This window comes from Aspergillus brasiliensis (assembly GCF_001889945.1).
Source record: "Aspergillus brasiliensis CBS 101740 unplaced genomic scaffold ASPBRscaffold_1, whole genome shotgun sequence".
Taxonomy (NCBI): domain Eukaryota; kingdom Fungi; phylum Ascomycota; class Eurotiomycetes; order Eurotiales; family Aspergillaceae; genus Aspergillus; species Aspergillus brasiliensis.
Window position 1 is genome coordinate 741778 of NW_027137442.1, and position 16725 is coordinate 758502.

Here is a 16725-nt window from a genome sequence, read left to right on the forward strand (position 1 = left end):
TCAAGAAGGACGTCCATGAAACTCCACCAAAACAGCTGGAAACCGACGATCCACACTCGCCCAGGCCCCCTCAATCAAAAGACCCTCTGAGATCTTGACGATGCCAGTGACAGCAACATCCAGGCTAAGTGCTCGGACGCGCATCACCCCTATCCAGTCGTGCATCTCCTTGCAGTATTCCATCTCGCAGATCGGAATTTTCTACCGATCGTCACAATTTAGTCTATTGTTAACAGTCCCGTATGAATAAGAGATTTACTGACCTTGTTCTTTATGATCGTCAATAGGTGGCCGAAAATCGGCTTCAACGCAACAGTTTTCAAGGATACTCTGGTGCTGTCAAGTGTACCCAGATAGTCTAGAGCGAGGGCTTGGGCTATTGATGCGTCGCCCGTGGCGGTGATGGCTTGGGTTTGGGCTCGGATGGAAGGGATGCTGTTCTTGTCTAGCTTGATCGTGGAGAGAGTTTTTTGAAGGGCGACTGCTTGCTCGTTCAAGCGTTGAAGGAGTAATAAGAGGTTATCGAGGCCACTGTCTGGGTTGGGGATGCTGGGTGGGGGTATGGAGGCTTGGGCAGGTACAACGATAGAGATGTTTGGAGGTGTGGAGGTGGTGCCAGTAAGAGAATGATCTGCATCTTGCTCTGAGGTAGGATGCCCTAGGAGATTTAGGGCAAGGGCAAACAGCGTGAGGAACCAGAGGTTGAGTTTCATTCTTATTCAGGGGGCGAGGAAGTCTGGCAGGGGAAATGACAGAAGGCAGGAATGTAGTGGCTTATAAAAATGACATGAAGAAGGAGATCATAGGTAGTATATGAGCACGATAAGTTATTGTAGTTGTGCTACTAGGATACTTTAGCACGAGAAATCATCGAACATTCCTGTCTTATCCTGCCTGCGCAGTAGCTAGGCTGGGGTGACACTCATAATAAGCATCCGCATGTTGGTGCGATTTCACTTCTAAAACTAAGTTATCGAGTTAAGTTACTGGCGTCTGGGAAGTACTCCATTGTTAGTTGGCTGCGAAGTCTGACGGTGCATATAAATGTGTAACCGGGGGCGAATAACGGCGCATAATTGTGCCCTCCCCCTAGAACGATCTGCAGAAAGACCTAGTATAACGCTGTGTATACTTTCCTCTATTCAACTCGCACACATGAACAATATCCTGCGCGATAAATGCATTAGCTGTTAGGTTCCCTGACAATACACTGGGTGAACTTCAGGGTAATACTACTAATACAAGGGCAACAGTGAGCTTATGTGCAATAACGATGCATACTATGTATATTCTGTCTACCAGAGGTCCCCTGCACTGTGGTAGGATTCTTCTCCAGGACATCAACACACAAGCTTCTGCTCTATCAAGCTTCCACGTCAGCAAGGATATCAGCCACTGCGTATGCTCCCAGCACCTTGTCAAGTTCCAGGATCTTCAAGTTTATTTCCCTCATGGGCAAACTTAGCGCCTCGGAATGGCATCTTATCAACCTGACGGCGCTACTGCACCTCCACACACCAATCATGCATCATCAACCCCATATCGCGGCCGCTTCTTGATAAGAATGCGGAGAAAACCAGATAAGAGCAGGATGGCATCGGCTTCTCCTCTTTCCCCTCTCCATCCATCCAAGAATGCCTTCATCTTCGAGTACAGCCCGTGCAAGCACCTCCTGTCGTCGCTGCCATCGACGAAAGAAGCGCTGCGACCGGACACTTCCACAATGTGAGACCTGTATTCAAGCCCAGGTAGAATGCAGCTTTCTCGATGATGATCGTCAGGTCGGAACATATCCTATTGCGTAAGTGTACTAGCAGTAATCCAACTCGCATTCGCTAATATCTATGCTCTAAGCTACGTGCAAGGACTGGAGTCTCGTGTCAAAGAGCTTGAAAAGCAACTTTCCGCAGCCCTAGCATCAACACCATACCCTAGTTTCCAACCCGATTATGACTTCGACCAACCCATCATCAATTTCGCGACGCCACCCGACACAGACACCAACGACAATTTCCTACTTTCGACACCTCCATCTCAGAGCCGATCGGACTTTCTCGTTGATGAGCTCAAGCGATTGTCCCTAGAAGCCGCAGCCGAGCGACATCTCGGTTCCTCATCAGGGCTATCCTTCGCCAAGCTCACCCAGGCAGTTCTCCGACGGTTATCGCCCGACAAAGCCGAGTTCGTATTCGACGATAGCCTTGACGAGTCTCCAGTACAGTACGATGAGTCTCTGTCAGACCCTCTGCTAGATGCGTCAAATCCCCTCTGGGAACTGAACAACTCATTCTCTTCGCCATGTCTATTCAGCCAGCTCCCTCTCTCACACGTCATGGAAGATGAGACGGTGCTAGCCGATCTGCAGCTTCCAGACAGGGCACATATCGAATACTTAATGGAGTTCTACTTCGCACATTCCCACACCTTGTATCCTATTATCCGCCAGACCGAGTTCACCTCCGTCATATGGCGAGTATACAACAACCCACAGGACCCACTTGCAGGGTCCGCACTATGGATGTTCCGCATCTGGATGGTTCTGGCTATCGGGTCGACGACACACTGTTCTGTGACGTTGGGAGATGAATCCGAGTCTGTGCTGTACTACAACAAGGCGATGGGATACTTCGAGGAGGCGCTTGGTTTGGGAGATATGGTATGCTATCCCCAGTAAATAAACTAAAGCAATCAATCTGACCAGCCAGGCTGCACTAGAAGTCATGATGCTGCAAGTGTCGTACTCATTCTTCAACCAAGTCGGACCAAGTATGTAGCCTATACCAGGAGTATACTCACTACTAATATAAACAAGACACATTCTTCCTCGTCGGGGTTGCCGCCCGTATGGCCATCGGAATCGGCCTACACAGCGCCTCAAGCTACGCCAACCTCCCATCCGACGTGATCGAGTATCGCAAGCGGATCTTCTTCTCCCTCTACATGATGGACAGGTATCCTCCCTCCCCATATCTCCACACCCTACCCCATATATCCCTAACAAGAACACAACAGAGTAGTATCAATAGCCCTCGGCCGCCCGTTCGCCATCCACGACGCCGACATCGACATTGAAGTATCTCCCCCTTCCCACCCTCACCCCAGTATCTCTAATACTAACATGCAGCCAGCCCTTCACCGACACCACCACAACCGACGACCCAACCCACAACACAACCAACCTCTCCATCCCACTCCACATCCTCTCCCTACGCCGCATCGCCAGCGAAATCACCACATGTCTCCATTCCCCTACTAACACACACAACCCAAACAGAAATACCACCCTCCAAACCCTTCACAAAAAACTCCTCCACTGGCGGCGCACGATGCCCTTCCCCCTCCCCCCAACCCCATCCCCAATCCCACATTTGACTAGTGCATGGTTCGACCTAAACTACTACACACACATGACGATGCTCTACCGCCCATCTCCACTCTTCCCATCCCTTGACGAACAGACAGTGAAAGTATTAGCCACCGCAGCCGCCATGGCGATCCGCCAGGCGATGAATCTGCATCGACAGGGCCGGTTCGCGTATAACTGGTTGAATCTGCTTGGGGTGTTTCAGAGTGCGGTGGCGTTGATGTATGCGACGTTGGCGAGGCCGGATGAGTTGGGGGTGGTGGTGAGAGAGAGTAAAGTGGTGGAGGATTTGGGGTTGGTGGTGGAGTTGTTGAGGGTGTTTGGGAGGAAGTTTGGGGTGGCGGCGAGGTTGGAGAGGATTGTGCGGGTGGTGGTGGGGAGGTTGGAGGAGTTTACTTAGGTGATATAATAGACTACTGGAAGTATGTGTATATATGGGAAGTTTGTGAATTGGACTGGTGTTACTTCGTTTTATACTAATATGAAATATTGCAGGTTGCGGCTCTCAGGTAGCCCGACAGTGAATGGGGACAGCAATGAGGGTCAGAAGGCATAAATGCCAGACATACCTCAGAAAGTATACTCCGTCTCATACATCATAGTATCATCAACCGGGTCTTTGCCTTTGGCTAGACTAAGAGCAGCCACCCTGATGGGCCCGCCTCGACCGAGAGAGGGCAGCGGACCACCAGGTGCAACTAACTCCGCTTGAAGGACTCCAACCATGATGAAAACTTTAAGGCGCGGTCTCAGTCTGCGGATATGGTGGACGAAGCGCGCGATGTTGTCGGCGCTATCCACGACAGAGTCCACAAGCACAACAGCGTCAATCTCGAGCAATTGATCGAGATGGATGTCTGTCGCTTGAGATACCTCTAGGACGGAAGACTCTCCGAAGGCCGACTTAAATGACGGAGCCATAGGGGAACTATCCTCCGTCAGGGGGACTATAAGCACTCGCCCATCGTGGAAAAGTGGATAGCCGGTCACTTCGGGCTCTTCGGGCATGACAATCGCGTTCCCTTGCAACTCTGGTAGCTCCCTCATGTATTGATGGGTAAGATATTCTGCAGCTTCTATACGGATCTTTTTCCGCCAAACGTGAACGGGCACTTCTCCCGTTTTCAGCATCCTCTCATGCAGCAACTTGGCTATTCCCTTGTGGGTGGTATGGAACAGGGCAAACTGATGTAGAAAGAGCTTTTCCAAAACCTCCGGCTGCTCGAGGGCTATCAGGCGGAGGCTAGTTCTATCTAGGCGATCCCCAGATTCATTCACTCTCGAGGCTAAAACGGGCAGCAACGGTTCATAACCGAACCAGGCTTCATTTGTGTAACTGTACTCATACGGGTGCGCGTCTCTAAATGCCCATACATGCAAGTTGTGCACTTCCGCGAGACGTTTCATCAGATTCTCTTTAACCGAAGGGGTCACGACATAATCGACTGAAATTGGGTCCGAGCCGATGACCCAGACGGAGCGCGAGAGACCTTCTCGGGCCAGAATTCGTTCCCACAGCAAGCGTGGCCCAGAGGTTACCAGAATGATGCGAATGTGCGGATACTTCGAGGCAAGATGTAAAAAGTAACCGAACGGGGGGACTAGGGAACTTGCAGACCCAGCCTTGCTGCAGATCTCGTCAAATCGGCCTTCAGCCACAACTTGCTCATAAGCGAAGCATGCTTGTCGACACTGAAAGTAATCTTCTCGAGGTCGTTCCCAGTCGTGATGCTCTTCCGGCAACTGACGGTGTCCCTCGTCAGGATGATCATCATCACCGAAATAGTATTTCTCCCAGAAGATATGCTCTACATCCTTGGTCGCCAGAGTGTCATCACAGTCCATGACTACCACCCTCTCCACATGCCCTTGCCAACGCGCTACAAGTTCGTCAATACGCTGATTGACTATGGCTTGGTTGCGTTTTTCATGCCCATCCCGGTCAAGCTGAAAGTTGTGAATGAGGGTGATGATCCTGGGAAGGTTAGAAGGGTCCACCATGGTGAACATGATGTGCCGGTCCAAACACGCCGCTTGCAGCTCCTTGATTTCTTCCTTGGCCCATGCACGAAACACATCAAGGGGACACTCGCGGGGTCGTCCTTCAGCGTCTCCTACAGACATGGCCTTTTTGTTGTCCTCGATAAACCGTTGATAGGCCACCTCAACAGGGGTGTTGACATACATGATATGCGTGAACTGCCCCTCCTCACCGTTATCGAGCATCAGGGGGCGCCGATGTCTCTCTTGGCTGTTCAATTCCATATACTTTGCGGTGGCGATTCCTGTGACCGCTGATTGATCGCATTTTCTTCGAATAGCACGGATGGCGCTATTATAGGCACAGTATCCGCTAGGATCTTTCTCGATCTCGTCGGAGTCATGAAAGGAGAAGGGGCACCCTTCGAGCTCCTTTCGGAGCTGATTCAGAAGATGGGTCTTTCCAGATCCGGGCATGCCAAAGATGCCTATGAGGTTCTGCCTGCGTGGGCGAGCTCTGGTCCTTTGTGTTGGAGTCATGTTGTTGCTTGCCATTTTCCTGACTTGGTACAGGGAGAGGATGGCTGCGGAAGACAGACGGAAAGCTTTTAGAGGAGAGATGTATTGATGATGTCGGTGGGATAGAGGATGGCGAATGCTTGTCAAGCGCAATGAGTCTATTCGAGGAAGGCGCATTTACGGTACGAGGACTGCATACTTATAGTAAGGCAAGAGCAACTACGATGATCATGAGGGGATGTGAATAAAGCATGAAGTATGTTGCTTGGACTGGATAGCTGGAATTTCCCACTGAATACACTTTAGTATCCTATATATCGGCGAGCACCGTTCAATCTTTTGACTGTTATACAGTGATTCGTATATTGTCTATTCGAAAGCTTTAAAATAGTGTAGTCAGTTAGTCGTACCATTGTTTTCCGATCATAGTTTATTCCTTTAAGTTACAATATTAGTATGAAGTTAAAAGATGTAATCAGTATAGAAGTGCTAAATAAGGGATTCTGCCTATATCTGCTACGATAACAGTGAATAATCGTGGACATATGCATGTAGTTCCCTGCTCTTATTCTTGGCAACGACAACATCGCAATAAACCAACACCAAAGCAGCCTGAATTTGGGGGCACCCGAATATTTTATACCCCATTATCAACCTTTATTTATACCCAAAGTGAGGCAAACAAAACAATTGGTCCAGAACCAGCACCATGAGTTGTCCTCACTGCTTGGAGAATGAACGGTTGTTTCAATTCGCTCCATCCACCCCACTCCAATGCGTCAACGTGGACAGCTCCACAAACTCACAGATTACATCGTAAATACACCCCAACCCCAACCCAGACACCTCTAAAATAAACCCGGAAACACCCATCACCACAACCATATACCCCTCTACACCCGGGATAAACAGCTAAAGAAGACCAAAATGGTCTTCAAATCCCTTCCCAACCTACTCAGCACCCTAACCACCATCTCCAAAACCACCCAAGACCTCCTCTCCACCATCCTCATCGCCCAAGACTCCCACGGCGACAACCCCCTCTACGCCCGCACCGCCCTCACCCTCGCCAGCAGCTTCGCACCCCCAGCTTTAGCAGCAATCACCATCCACCAAGCCCTCGAAACCAACACCCAACTGCGCCAAATCTCCTCCCACCTGGGTACCATCTCCGACACCCTCGCGCGCGACAATGCCCTCCGGGTCGCATCCGAGTTCCCCACCCTCGTGTACAACATGCTCCAACACAAGATCAAATCCGAGCCGTCTTCAATCTGGTACCTCGTCTACCATCCAGATACCATCTGGCGACATCATTTCGAGGATTTGGTGCTGAATCGCGGGGTACTAGGGGAGCGATTCATTGGGATATTTGGGAGTTTGGATGCGGTGGTGATTTATATGCAGGCTATGAGGAGGGCGGGGGTGGGAAAAGGAGGTGATGGTGACGGGGAGGTGCATTTCAGGGTACTCATTCCGGCGTATTATCCGATTACGGTGGAGACGCCGGTGAAGTTTCCTGTAGAGAGTATTCAGCCGTTTGATGTCTATTGTGATGTGCATAATGGGGTGCCGTTGGTGAGGATGTTTCTTCCGGGGGTCAAGGAGGGGGAGTTGGGGAATGTCGGGTTGTGGAGGCCGCAGAGGGGGTTTTGGGAACAGTGTAAGTTTGTACCTTGATTCTGTGTTCAATTGAGGGATGTGAGGGTACTGACGGGATAGTGTTTGGGATAGGACCCGGGCAGGATGAGAATCCTAGGTTGTTGGGGATGCAATTGTTGCATGATGGTGAGAGTGGGAAGGATGGCTTAGGGATACAGGATCAGTCCATCGATGAGGGCAAGATACAGCAATCGGGACAGCAAGTCCAGATGCAAGAGAAGATGCGCGATGTGCTGGCAGAAGACTTCGTGAGTGGTGACGAGTACATATACGAGGAAGCAGTGGGTCGAGACTCGGATGATGAGTTGGAGCGCGCCTCTACAGCCGCATCGGCCGGAGAGACTGAACAGCATACTATTCGCCATCATTCGCGTCGACATAAGAGTCGGCATAGCACTGCGTCGCAGGCTGGATCTGTGGCAGGCAGTGATTTCTACTCGGTTTATTCGTGGACCTCGGGTCAGAGCTCCCGTAGCTCAGGGAGAAGGCACAGACGTCGACATACCAGTCGCAATGGGAGCGATCGGAGCAGTCGCCGGTGATAATGCAGCTGCGACGAGACTTGGCTGTCAATAACATAGAGATTAACTTCCCCATAGACTACCGGCTACAATTCAGCATAAGCGAGACCAGCCTTACTACTCGGACCATTCTGAGAGATAACAGCATGCCATTTCATTTATTTCTGTTTGTCAGGATATCGAGACTACCACTCCAAGGCAATCGTCTTCGCCTTGGGTCCACCACACTCATACAGTGCCAACAACCGTCTATCATCGAGAGTGAAGATGCCCGGCCAGTGACTCGAATCCCCACACACCGTCGTGGGGTTCGTCCACATAACCCTCCCATCGTGCGGCATGGAGCCAAACACGACCTTCACACAAGCATTCTTTGTCCATTCCACCTCCCTAAAGTCCTCATCGCACATGAAAATAACCGCCAACGACCCATCACCCAGACTAGCAATCTGCGGGGCCCCCGCATTATGACCCTGCGGGGGCACATACACCTGCTGCCGGCCACCCCACGTCTCGCCATCATCGTAACTCACCAGCGCCTCGACATCAAATGTCCCATACGTAGTCGTCTCAAACACCATCACCAACGCCTCGCAGTTCCTCACCGGATCCCACGTCCGCGCAATACCATTCATTCCATCTCTGCGCTGATCCTCCGCCCCATGCAAACACTGTGGTGCCGACCACGACGACCCCCCATCATACGACCTCACCAGCATCGTGCACTGGTTGTTATGCGCGAACTCCTGCGAGTACGTGAGCTGGATCTCCCCCGGCCGACGACCCAGTCTCATAAACGGTTCCCAGATTCCCAAGGGAGCGGGTTTCTCCGCGGCCTGCGAGGCGAAGGACCAGCTGCGCCCGGAGTCCGTGGACCGACAGACCGTAATGCGGAAGTGTGTAGGGCCGCCAGGGCCGATATCATGGTTCCGGAATGCTGCGAGGACAGTGCCGGGGCCGATCTCGAGGAGGTACACGTTGTCGATGTCGCCGGTGCCGCGGCTGATCTCGCCGTGGTCGGTGAAGGTCTGGCCGTTGTCATGACTGATGGAGACCATGAGGACGCGTTCACCACCGCCGACGAAGCGTGTGAAGGAGGCTAGGATGCGACCGTCGTGGAGGCGTGCGAGACGGGGGTAGGTGCCTGCGGGGTGGGGAGAGAGGAGACGCTCGTCATTGTGGATGATGCGGTTGCCGGCGAGGCGGTTGTCGCCCGGTGGGGGCGGTTGTTGGTAGGGTTGGCCTTGGCCTTGACCTTGGCCATGGCCGTGATGGTCGATGCCGAAGGTATTGAGGATCTTTTGACCAAAGTGTCCGGGCATTATGAAGTAGCAGCAATAGCAGCAATCTGAAAGACGGGGATAAGGTTGGAGTAGGAGGAGATGGAATTGGACCCTGAGAAGCTGACAGGCGGGGTATTTATTGGGAGATGGAGAGGAAAGTGGGGTGTGGCTGAGGCACAAGATGACGTCATCAGGGGGATCGGCGTTGAAACACGGTTGCCTGACCTGATGCTATAATTATGATGATATTCATTCCACCTCTTAGCCTTGTGGGTGAATGTTGAAGTGATATGCGGGTGAATGGTGGATGGTGATGTGATGCGGTGGGGTGAATGGCGAGCAGGTCCTACTGAGGTGGCTGGTAGGGCTGATCCGCACTTGTCATGGCTCTGTTTCGTGGGGAAGGATTAAGGGTCGGTAGTTTGATTGGATGGGAAGCTTTATTTCGATAGTCCCCGTGCCATGGGGTACGTAATTGGTCTCAGCTTCGGTAAATATCTTTGATTCTGGGCTATGTAGCCAATGATGCTTCTTGATCTACCTTTGTCTGGTCAGAACGCGTATCATCCCCTATCAAAGGCAATGTTTATCAAACAGCCCGGGCGGTAACACGTCTTGGCAGGAGTAGGACAATCTTTCCAACAATATTGCGAAAGCCGAATCCTGCTTTGGAAGACGCAAATTTCTATCACACATCAGTAACTGGGGTCTATACTGGTACCCATAATGAGTGGATTGAAGATATCTCATCTCGGCATGCGACAATATCTATACCAACAGATATGGTACCCTTGGGATGTAGTTGTTATCAATTTTCGGGCCTCTCATTATAATACCGTACGTCTGGAAGGTGATTTCAGCGGAACGCTGCCCAGTGTCGTTTTCTAATGAGGAGCGAGAAACAGCAATGAAGGAGTCAAACGACTGGAATGAGTTCGAGGAAATTCTAACTAAGATCAGAAACGACCTAGGTATTGACCTGGAAGGTGGCACAGATCCTGCGAACTTCGGGCGGGCATCTCAGCAAAACTTAAAATATAGATTGGAAATGTTGCGGAATGCTGAAGACGAAGAGCGTTATATCTGCTGGCGGAACTGGCCTTTAAGGATGATACGGACTTCTCTTCTCCGCCGTTGGTATAATACCACTTCGATACCAAGACTTCCTACTGCCAACTGTGCTTTATTACGCATCGCTCCCTCTAGTAGGGTATTGAATGTGTACAAACTAAAGACTCTCGAATCGGTGGATGTGTCTGAATGTATAAATGCATGTATATTCATGGGCCTGGACTTCGCTCGGCGGCTTGTTAGCATCGTCGTTATTTGTCATTGATCCTTGCCACAATAGGCAGATCTGATTCACCAGTCCATGGTTAATTACTATGTGGGCCTCGTGTCTCACAGCAACTAACTCGTCCCTATAAATACTCCCAGATACCCTCCTTGGATTCCTACACATATCCACTGGAATCTACCCCGACACAACATTTTCTTGAATATATATATATATATATAAGTACGTGTCCCAACACAAGAAGACCATTCTGTATAGCTACTGACATCCAAGTACAGATCACACCATAAAATCCACTACAATCTGTGCCGCAAGGAGCTACCGAACACGTACACTTGGAGTTGTGGGCATAGAGAGCCTGAGGGGGAAGACAAGCTCCACTGGTGCAAACCGGCAAAAGAAAGAGGTTCGGCCTGCCAAAATCCGATTGCAGCCTCAAAGGGCTCTAGTCGTGGTCACGGCAATAGATTTGACTGCCCCAAATGTCGAAATACAAGGCCGCCTGATGGACAAAAGGATGATGATAGCACAGGGGCTGGCGGTTCAAGCTCCACGCCTGCCTTTCGGTACCTTGGCATTACTGCTGCTGCATGGTTGATGAGGCTATCATAAGCGTTAGTTCCCGGGGGGGGTTATCGATATCCAGACTACTTTCTATCATCACTGGGCCTGATGTGCGCGCAGTATAAGCAATCATCTTATTTCATTTTTTTATAACAGATTTATTTCAATTTCCTTACTGAGATTGATTGCTTTTCTCTGAAATACAACAGTAGGACATGACCTTATATTCAGTAATCGTCTGATTTCTGTGGCCGGAGTTGTCTGGCTTAGTAAGTCATTGTGAAGCTTGATGTGTAGTGATGGTGAATCTCTCGGTGTTGACCTTGCCTAGTGTTCACTATGTTGACCTACTAAATGGCTAATCGTCCTAGTCATCACCGCCTCGGCTGGAGCTATAAAAGTGCACATTCAACTTAATGATGTTCGTAGCGTAGACATGTCCCCAAACAGCGTGGAAGTGTTCCACGAAGTGATTCCATCATGAAGTATTTCACCAATCCACTTCGCTGGCGTATATGGTCCTCACTCTGGGTCTTTATCTCCGAAATCTTTATGAAAGCCAGTTTCTTCCAAATCCAGCCCACAGAGTCTGCCGGACTAGCTGTCGAGGAGCATGGTGGATCTGAGGATGTGAAGACACATGCTCAGCATGTATGTGTTCCATCACAGGGGATGTGATTGCACTCTACTAACCTAATTTAGGATGCCCAATCCCCCGAAGAAACACTCCACACTGTCGTCGGCCACCTGCATACTGATCAGCAGCCTGGGTGTAACAGGAAAATAGTGCACATCATGCAGCCACCAGATTGTATCTCAATGGGCTATTCCGGATACATCTGCAAAGCCGATCAAGACACCATCATAAAACGTCCAAAGCAGATCCCTGGTGATGAGCCCTATAATCTGATGTATCACGATATGATCATCACTGAAAAGCAAATATACGAGCGCTTGGGAAACCATAAAGGGATCATCTCATACTTGGGTGTGTACGATGAATCAACAGGCGCAATCAAGCTCGCATACGCAGAACAAGGGGATCATGAAGCTTATATCGAATCTCATGATGCGCCACCGGAAGCAGTTCGCGCCTCATGGATCCAGTCAATAGTCGAGACGTTCTGCTATATCTATTCGAGCAAGGTCCTCCACCAAGATGTCAAGCCCAACAACATACTTGTCCATAATGGTAGCCTGAAGGTCACCGACTTTGGTAATGCGGCAATATTTGCGTTGGATGCGGATATGGAAGCCATCTGCATGAAAGATCCCTTATCGCGAGTTGACATACTCGGCATTGGATGCATCATTTATTCCATCGCAGCGTGGCGTGCCTTCTGGTATGACTACTTTGAAGATCAACGCTGGCCGGTACAGGAGGATCTCCCGGAGACAAGTGGCTTGCTTTGTGAGGATATTATCAGGAAATGCTGGAGCAATAGCTATGATACTATACAGTCGCTGTATGAAGACTTCAATAGCTTCACTGCCGCAAACATGTTGTCTGCGGAGGAATGCTAATCAATGTTTATTCACATCCTGAATACGTGGATCTGTGACGCGGCTTTCTCAACTTAGCCATTTGCTAGGTCTATCGAAGCATAGGACATGGATTGATTATCACCATTTTTCCCTAGGTTCCCTACAGTATAGTCGCTGAATGTAGCAAAGTAGGCTTATTTGTAATTCTAATGATATGTATCTCGCCTGGCATAACAGCCCCGACTACTGAAGAATTTCTAGAGTACCAGGAATGGAGCAAATCAAAGCACCATCGTATCACACCGTCCACCATGCTATGCCACCGCCTAATCCACGTCCATCATTTCAATATCTTCTGGTCCAGACAATGGTGCAAACGATGTAGCCCGCGATTTAGGTCTCCAAAACCGTCTCTCCTTAGCCCGCAGAGCCCGAGGCCTGTTAGGCGGCTGATCCTGGTCATAGTCCCAGGTGCGAAGCACCCAACGCAAAAGTATCATTCCATGGAGAAGATCATACGGACCGAGCTTGAAGGGATTCCTCTCTCCCGGGGTATATTGATAGGTATAACGGAACCTTTCCGGCTTGATCCTGGCCATTTCATGCAAGGTCCAGATCGCAGTGATACCCACTATATTGTGCATTGTGACCTTATCCCAATCCAGTTTGGGAGATTCCGTATCAGCAAGGATAGATATATATTTCATGTCTTGGGACCAATCAAATAGCTGCATGTCAATAACCAAGGCTTCCTTTTCATCGTCATTGTGAGCCCTCAAAGGCTTCATGGAATTGACCCAATTCTGGAGGATTTTGGTCATTAGTGGGCCGCTCTGGTAGCAAAGGTTCCATATTTCTGTGGTGTCGTTCATGCCCCAGGCCCCGGCGAGAAGTCCATCGTCATCGCTGAGCTGGTTTACATATCCTGCGGTGTAGTTGACCCCTTCGATCTCGTTGTACTTTTCATCTTCTGGAGAGGGGGGTTGTGGCGCATGATTGCTGCTCTCCAGGCCTGACATTTAGAGAGCTTAGTGAAAGGATAAGTGGGTTGTGATGGAGTATGTCCCAACGTTAATCTGAGAATATCGAGATAATCAGGGACTTACTGGTCATAATACCCACCCACTCTAGATGTGAATTTGCCCACAGATAAAATGTCTTGAGGGATTGTATCGTGTAAATATATTCAATAACTGGTCACGTTATTCTTGAAGGTAATAGAGCTGGAGGAAAAGCGAAAGTTGCTACTAGACTCTGTCGGGCTTTTCCTTCACTTCGCTGCAAAGGTACGTGCCTTCAGGAATTCGCGTATGACAGCATGTCATTCCACAATTTATCGTTAAACCCGACCTACTATTCTCTAGGTGGGGAAGATTAACATGTAAAGCTGAAGTTTCCAGCCTTACAATGACAACCTAAAAAGGCTATAAGAAGAATAGCCTAATGGCAACTGCCTTAGTCTTACCACCCCATGGGCTATTTCCGAAGACCATGAAGGTATACACATATGACTCCCTCTTAAGACGGAGCTATCTGTGGGAGCATCAGTAGCTCTAGATGCACTGTTTCTTACTACTAGTGTGACGATTGCGCACTCCAGTAGCCTCTATTCGAAAACGTAATATTGTTTCTAGCTAGGGAATCCAATCACCAGTAGTCTTTAACCAAGGTTTTTTCCCTATTACCCTTTCACTATAGTAAATAACGTATTCACTGCACTAGCATGGTGTGGAGTCCAGGCAGCGTTTTCTAAACTTGAAGTTCAAGGTCGTTCCCATTTCCAAGGATGTATATAATGGTACTGGTAGTATCTGCGCTAGATTCTTTCTCTGTTGGCAGACAGAATATATCCAAGTCTCTGTATACATGTAAGATAGATTACACTTGAGCTAATCCACCACTGAATACGTTATCACCTTCCACGATGTACTTGTCAATACAATTATCAATTTCGGACTAAAGCCTCTATTATTAAATCCTCCACTGATACCTCCTTCTTAATCCACCAAATCATCGTTCTCAATAGATAATAGTACAAGCGTCACCAAGACATTCTGCCCCTAGACAGTGACACGCTTAGAGCATAGGGATGTATTCCCACTTCTCCTGTTGATCACCTCCCTTGAATATTTGCATAAACCTGGAGACAAAATTCTCCAGAATATCCTTGACCCAACTTCCAAGATCACTTACAACATCCCATATACGGGCAACCGCAGATTCAATCGACCTGAAAACAGACCCAACTGCGTCTTTCGTACTTTCCCAAGCCGTGGAAAAGATATCGCAGAGCCAATGCCAGAATCCCTTGTTTTCGTGAGAGCCGTCACCAGACGCTTCGCCGTCAAACAACCCATTACCGAAGAAGTCCTCATCAAGTCTTTCGGTATCAGACCACCTATCATCCCACGCGCTATCCTCGGATGATGCTGTGCTAGACAGTCCCCCAGCTGAAGGCGTAACATCAAATAACCTATCAAGAGATAGGTTGTCGCTAGACACGTTGTCTTCTGAGTCATCATATTGCATCGTCGTGCCTCCCAAGGCGTTGAACAAGGCCTCTTTTAATTTGTTCAATTCTCCAGAGAGCCGACGCTTTTTTTCAGCACTGAGGTACAAGGGCGGCTGGGGAGACTCATTTGGGCCATATGGACTCCGTTTTCTTGTCTCTGAGTCTCCATGTTGCCAGGAGCCGGATGCCCTGCCGGAGGTAAAGGGGTCTCTAGTGTAACATGTAAGTACTCACTTGAGAATGATGATCAGGTAGTCAGAATGCGGTAAGAAGATAGGAACTAACTCATTCAGATACATCTTGCGCGGTGTAGTCCTGTGATAGGTATTCTTTCAACCTTCGTCGCAACTTAGAGGACGTGCGCAGGAATTGAAACTTATGACATCCCCAGGTGGAATAATATTCCGGGGATACGGATCAGTATTTCGTGACCATGACGATGCTTCTGTCACATAATTATTCATAGCTTATTTCTAAGTCCTCCACGGAATTATTGCTAGAGCTATCGGACAGGAATGCAAGAGAAGATAATCCTTTTCTGAGCAGTTGCTCCGTGCTTAGTGGCTTTGTGGGTGTCTTGAATGCTGCACACGATAGGTTGTGATACTGCAACTATTTCGATCTATCTTATCTCTGTCCCTAGTTACCTGCTACTTGAAACCGTGCTCCGATTTCTGTCAAACGAGGCATGGATAGTGGTTCAGTCATACCCAACTTCATACCGTAGATGAGGTAGACTTGTACAATGGGATCAACAAAGACAGGCAGGTTTCCAGTGAAAAGAATACATCTAGCCGCGGCCAGAGTAGTGGATTTTCAGGGACCCTTATATTACGACCTCACCGTCATAGAAATGAGGATGGTAGCTCGAGTCCTGCCCCTCGAGTTCGATAAGAACACTATTACCTCCTAGCAAGCCATGTGGATTATGTTCGGCACACGCTGTGGCCCATTGGACATTTGTAGTACGGTAGATGTTGCGAATAAAGATTTATTTGTTCTGCGGATTTAAGGGCAGTTATGGGATATCCTTTAAGCATGGAATCCGAGGGCTATTTACAATTATCAATTGATCTTTTGTGTTTGATCGTCTTGATCGCTATGAACTGCTGCCTCCGAGAATTGTCCTGAATTGAGGGTCTGCCAAGAGCCCCATCCAAACCTTGAGACTGCATCCGAGCCCGCATTTGGGGTGTAAGCTGCACACATCTGCCGGATTTTAAGCTTATCTCCGTAAGTCGCCATCAGATAGAATCATAGACCGGAAGTATATAATGACTATACACAATGTCTTTTTCCCACCCCCAAGATCAAGAACGACGACGCATTTGCATTTGGGGTGTCTTATATACACATCTTCGACTGTCTTGAGAACCCACACGGGTACGGCTAAAGACTCAGAAGTCTACAAAGTGGGTGGTGGCTTGATTAAGAAAAGATTGATTTGATTCTTCGACAAACCCCCAGTAGTATGTAGGTACTAGACAGTGAAGAACAAATCCCCTCTCGACCAGTAAGTGCGTAGGGCTGTTGAGGTG

At 49.1% G+C, this 16725-nt stretch overlaps 8 protein-coding genes across 8 annotated transcripts; 3 read left to right on the forward strand and 5 right to left on the reverse strand.

Moving 5' to 3' along the window:
* Window positions 1-713, reverse strand: ASPBRDRAFT_24730 (uncharacterized protein; the record flags this gene model as incomplete). The annotated part of the gene is made up of 2 exons (XM_067622079.1): window positions 1-201; window positions 264-713. 2 exons carry the CDS (start codon window positions 711-713, stop codon window positions 1-3), a joined length of 651 nt encoding a protein of 216 aa, XP_067484267.1.
* A 921-nt stretch (window positions 714-1634) lies between these two features.
* On the forward strand, window positions 1635-3867 carry ASPBRDRAFT_140484 (fungal specific transcription factor domain-containing protein; the record flags this gene model as incomplete). The annotated part of the gene is made up of 6 exons (XM_067619167.1): window positions 1635-1801; window positions 1855-2656; window positions 2706-2766; window positions 2813-2951; window positions 3013-3073; window positions 3129-3867. 6 exons carry the CDS (start codon window positions 1635-1637, stop codon window positions 3762-3764), a joined length of 1866 nt encoding a protein of 621 aa, XP_067484268.1. The 3' UTR covers window positions 3765-3867.
* Window positions 3868-3934: 67 nt separating this feature from the next.
* Window positions 3935-5884, reverse strand: ASPBRDRAFT_190361 (uncharacterized protein; the record flags this gene model as incomplete). The annotated part of the gene is made up of 1 exon (XM_067620220.1): window positions 3935-5884. The coding sequence occupies one exon, from the start codon at window positions 5882-5884 to the stop codon at window positions 3935-3937; it is 1950 nt and encodes a 649-aa protein (XP_067484269.1).
* A 906-nt stretch (window positions 5885-6790) lies between these two features.
* ASPBRDRAFT_24733 (uncharacterized protein) lies at window positions 6791-8067 on the forward strand (the record flags this gene model as incomplete). The annotated part of the gene is made up of 2 exons (XM_067622080.1): window positions 6791-7526; window positions 7586-8067. 2 exons carry the CDS (start codon window positions 6791-6793, stop codon window positions 8065-8067), a joined length of 1218 nt encoding a protein of 405 aa, XP_067484270.1.
* Window positions 8068-8231: 164 nt separating this feature from the next.
* On the reverse strand, window positions 8232-9368 carry ASPBRDRAFT_50009 (sialidase family protein; the record flags this gene model as incomplete). The annotated part of the gene is made up of 1 exon (XM_067626465.1): window positions 8232-9368. The coding sequence occupies one exon, from the start codon at window positions 9366-9368 to the stop codon at window positions 8232-8234; it is 1137 nt and encodes a 378-aa protein (XP_067484271.1).
* Window positions 9369-11670: 2302 nt separating this feature from the next.
* On the forward strand, window positions 11671-12714 carry ASPBRDRAFT_190364 (protein kinase family protein; the record flags this gene model as incomplete). Its single annotated transcript, XM_067620221.1, has 2 exons — window positions 11671-11841; window positions 11893-12714. The coding sequence occupies 2 exons, from the start codon at window positions 11671-11673 to the stop codon at window positions 12712-12714; spliced, it is 993 nt and encodes a 330-aa protein (XP_067484272.1).
* A 287-nt stretch (window positions 12715-13001) lies between these two features.
* On the reverse strand, window positions 13002-13694 carry ASPBRDRAFT_24736 (uncharacterized protein; the record flags this gene model as incomplete). The annotated part of the gene is made up of 1 exon (XM_067622081.1): window positions 13002-13694. One exon carries the CDS (start codon window positions 13692-13694, stop codon window positions 13002-13004), a length of 693 nt encoding a protein of 230 aa, XP_067484273.1.
* A 1057-nt stretch (window positions 13695-14751) lies between these two features.
* On the reverse strand, window positions 14752-15486 carry ASPBRDRAFT_190366 (uncharacterized protein; the record flags this gene model as incomplete). Its single annotated transcript, XM_067620222.1, has 2 exons — window positions 14752-15397; window positions 15473-15486. The coding sequence occupies 2 exons, from the start codon at window positions 15484-15486 to the stop codon at window positions 14752-14754; spliced, it is 660 nt and encodes a 219-aa protein (XP_067484274.1).
* Between the last annotated feature and the right edge of the window lie 1239 nt (window positions 15487-16725).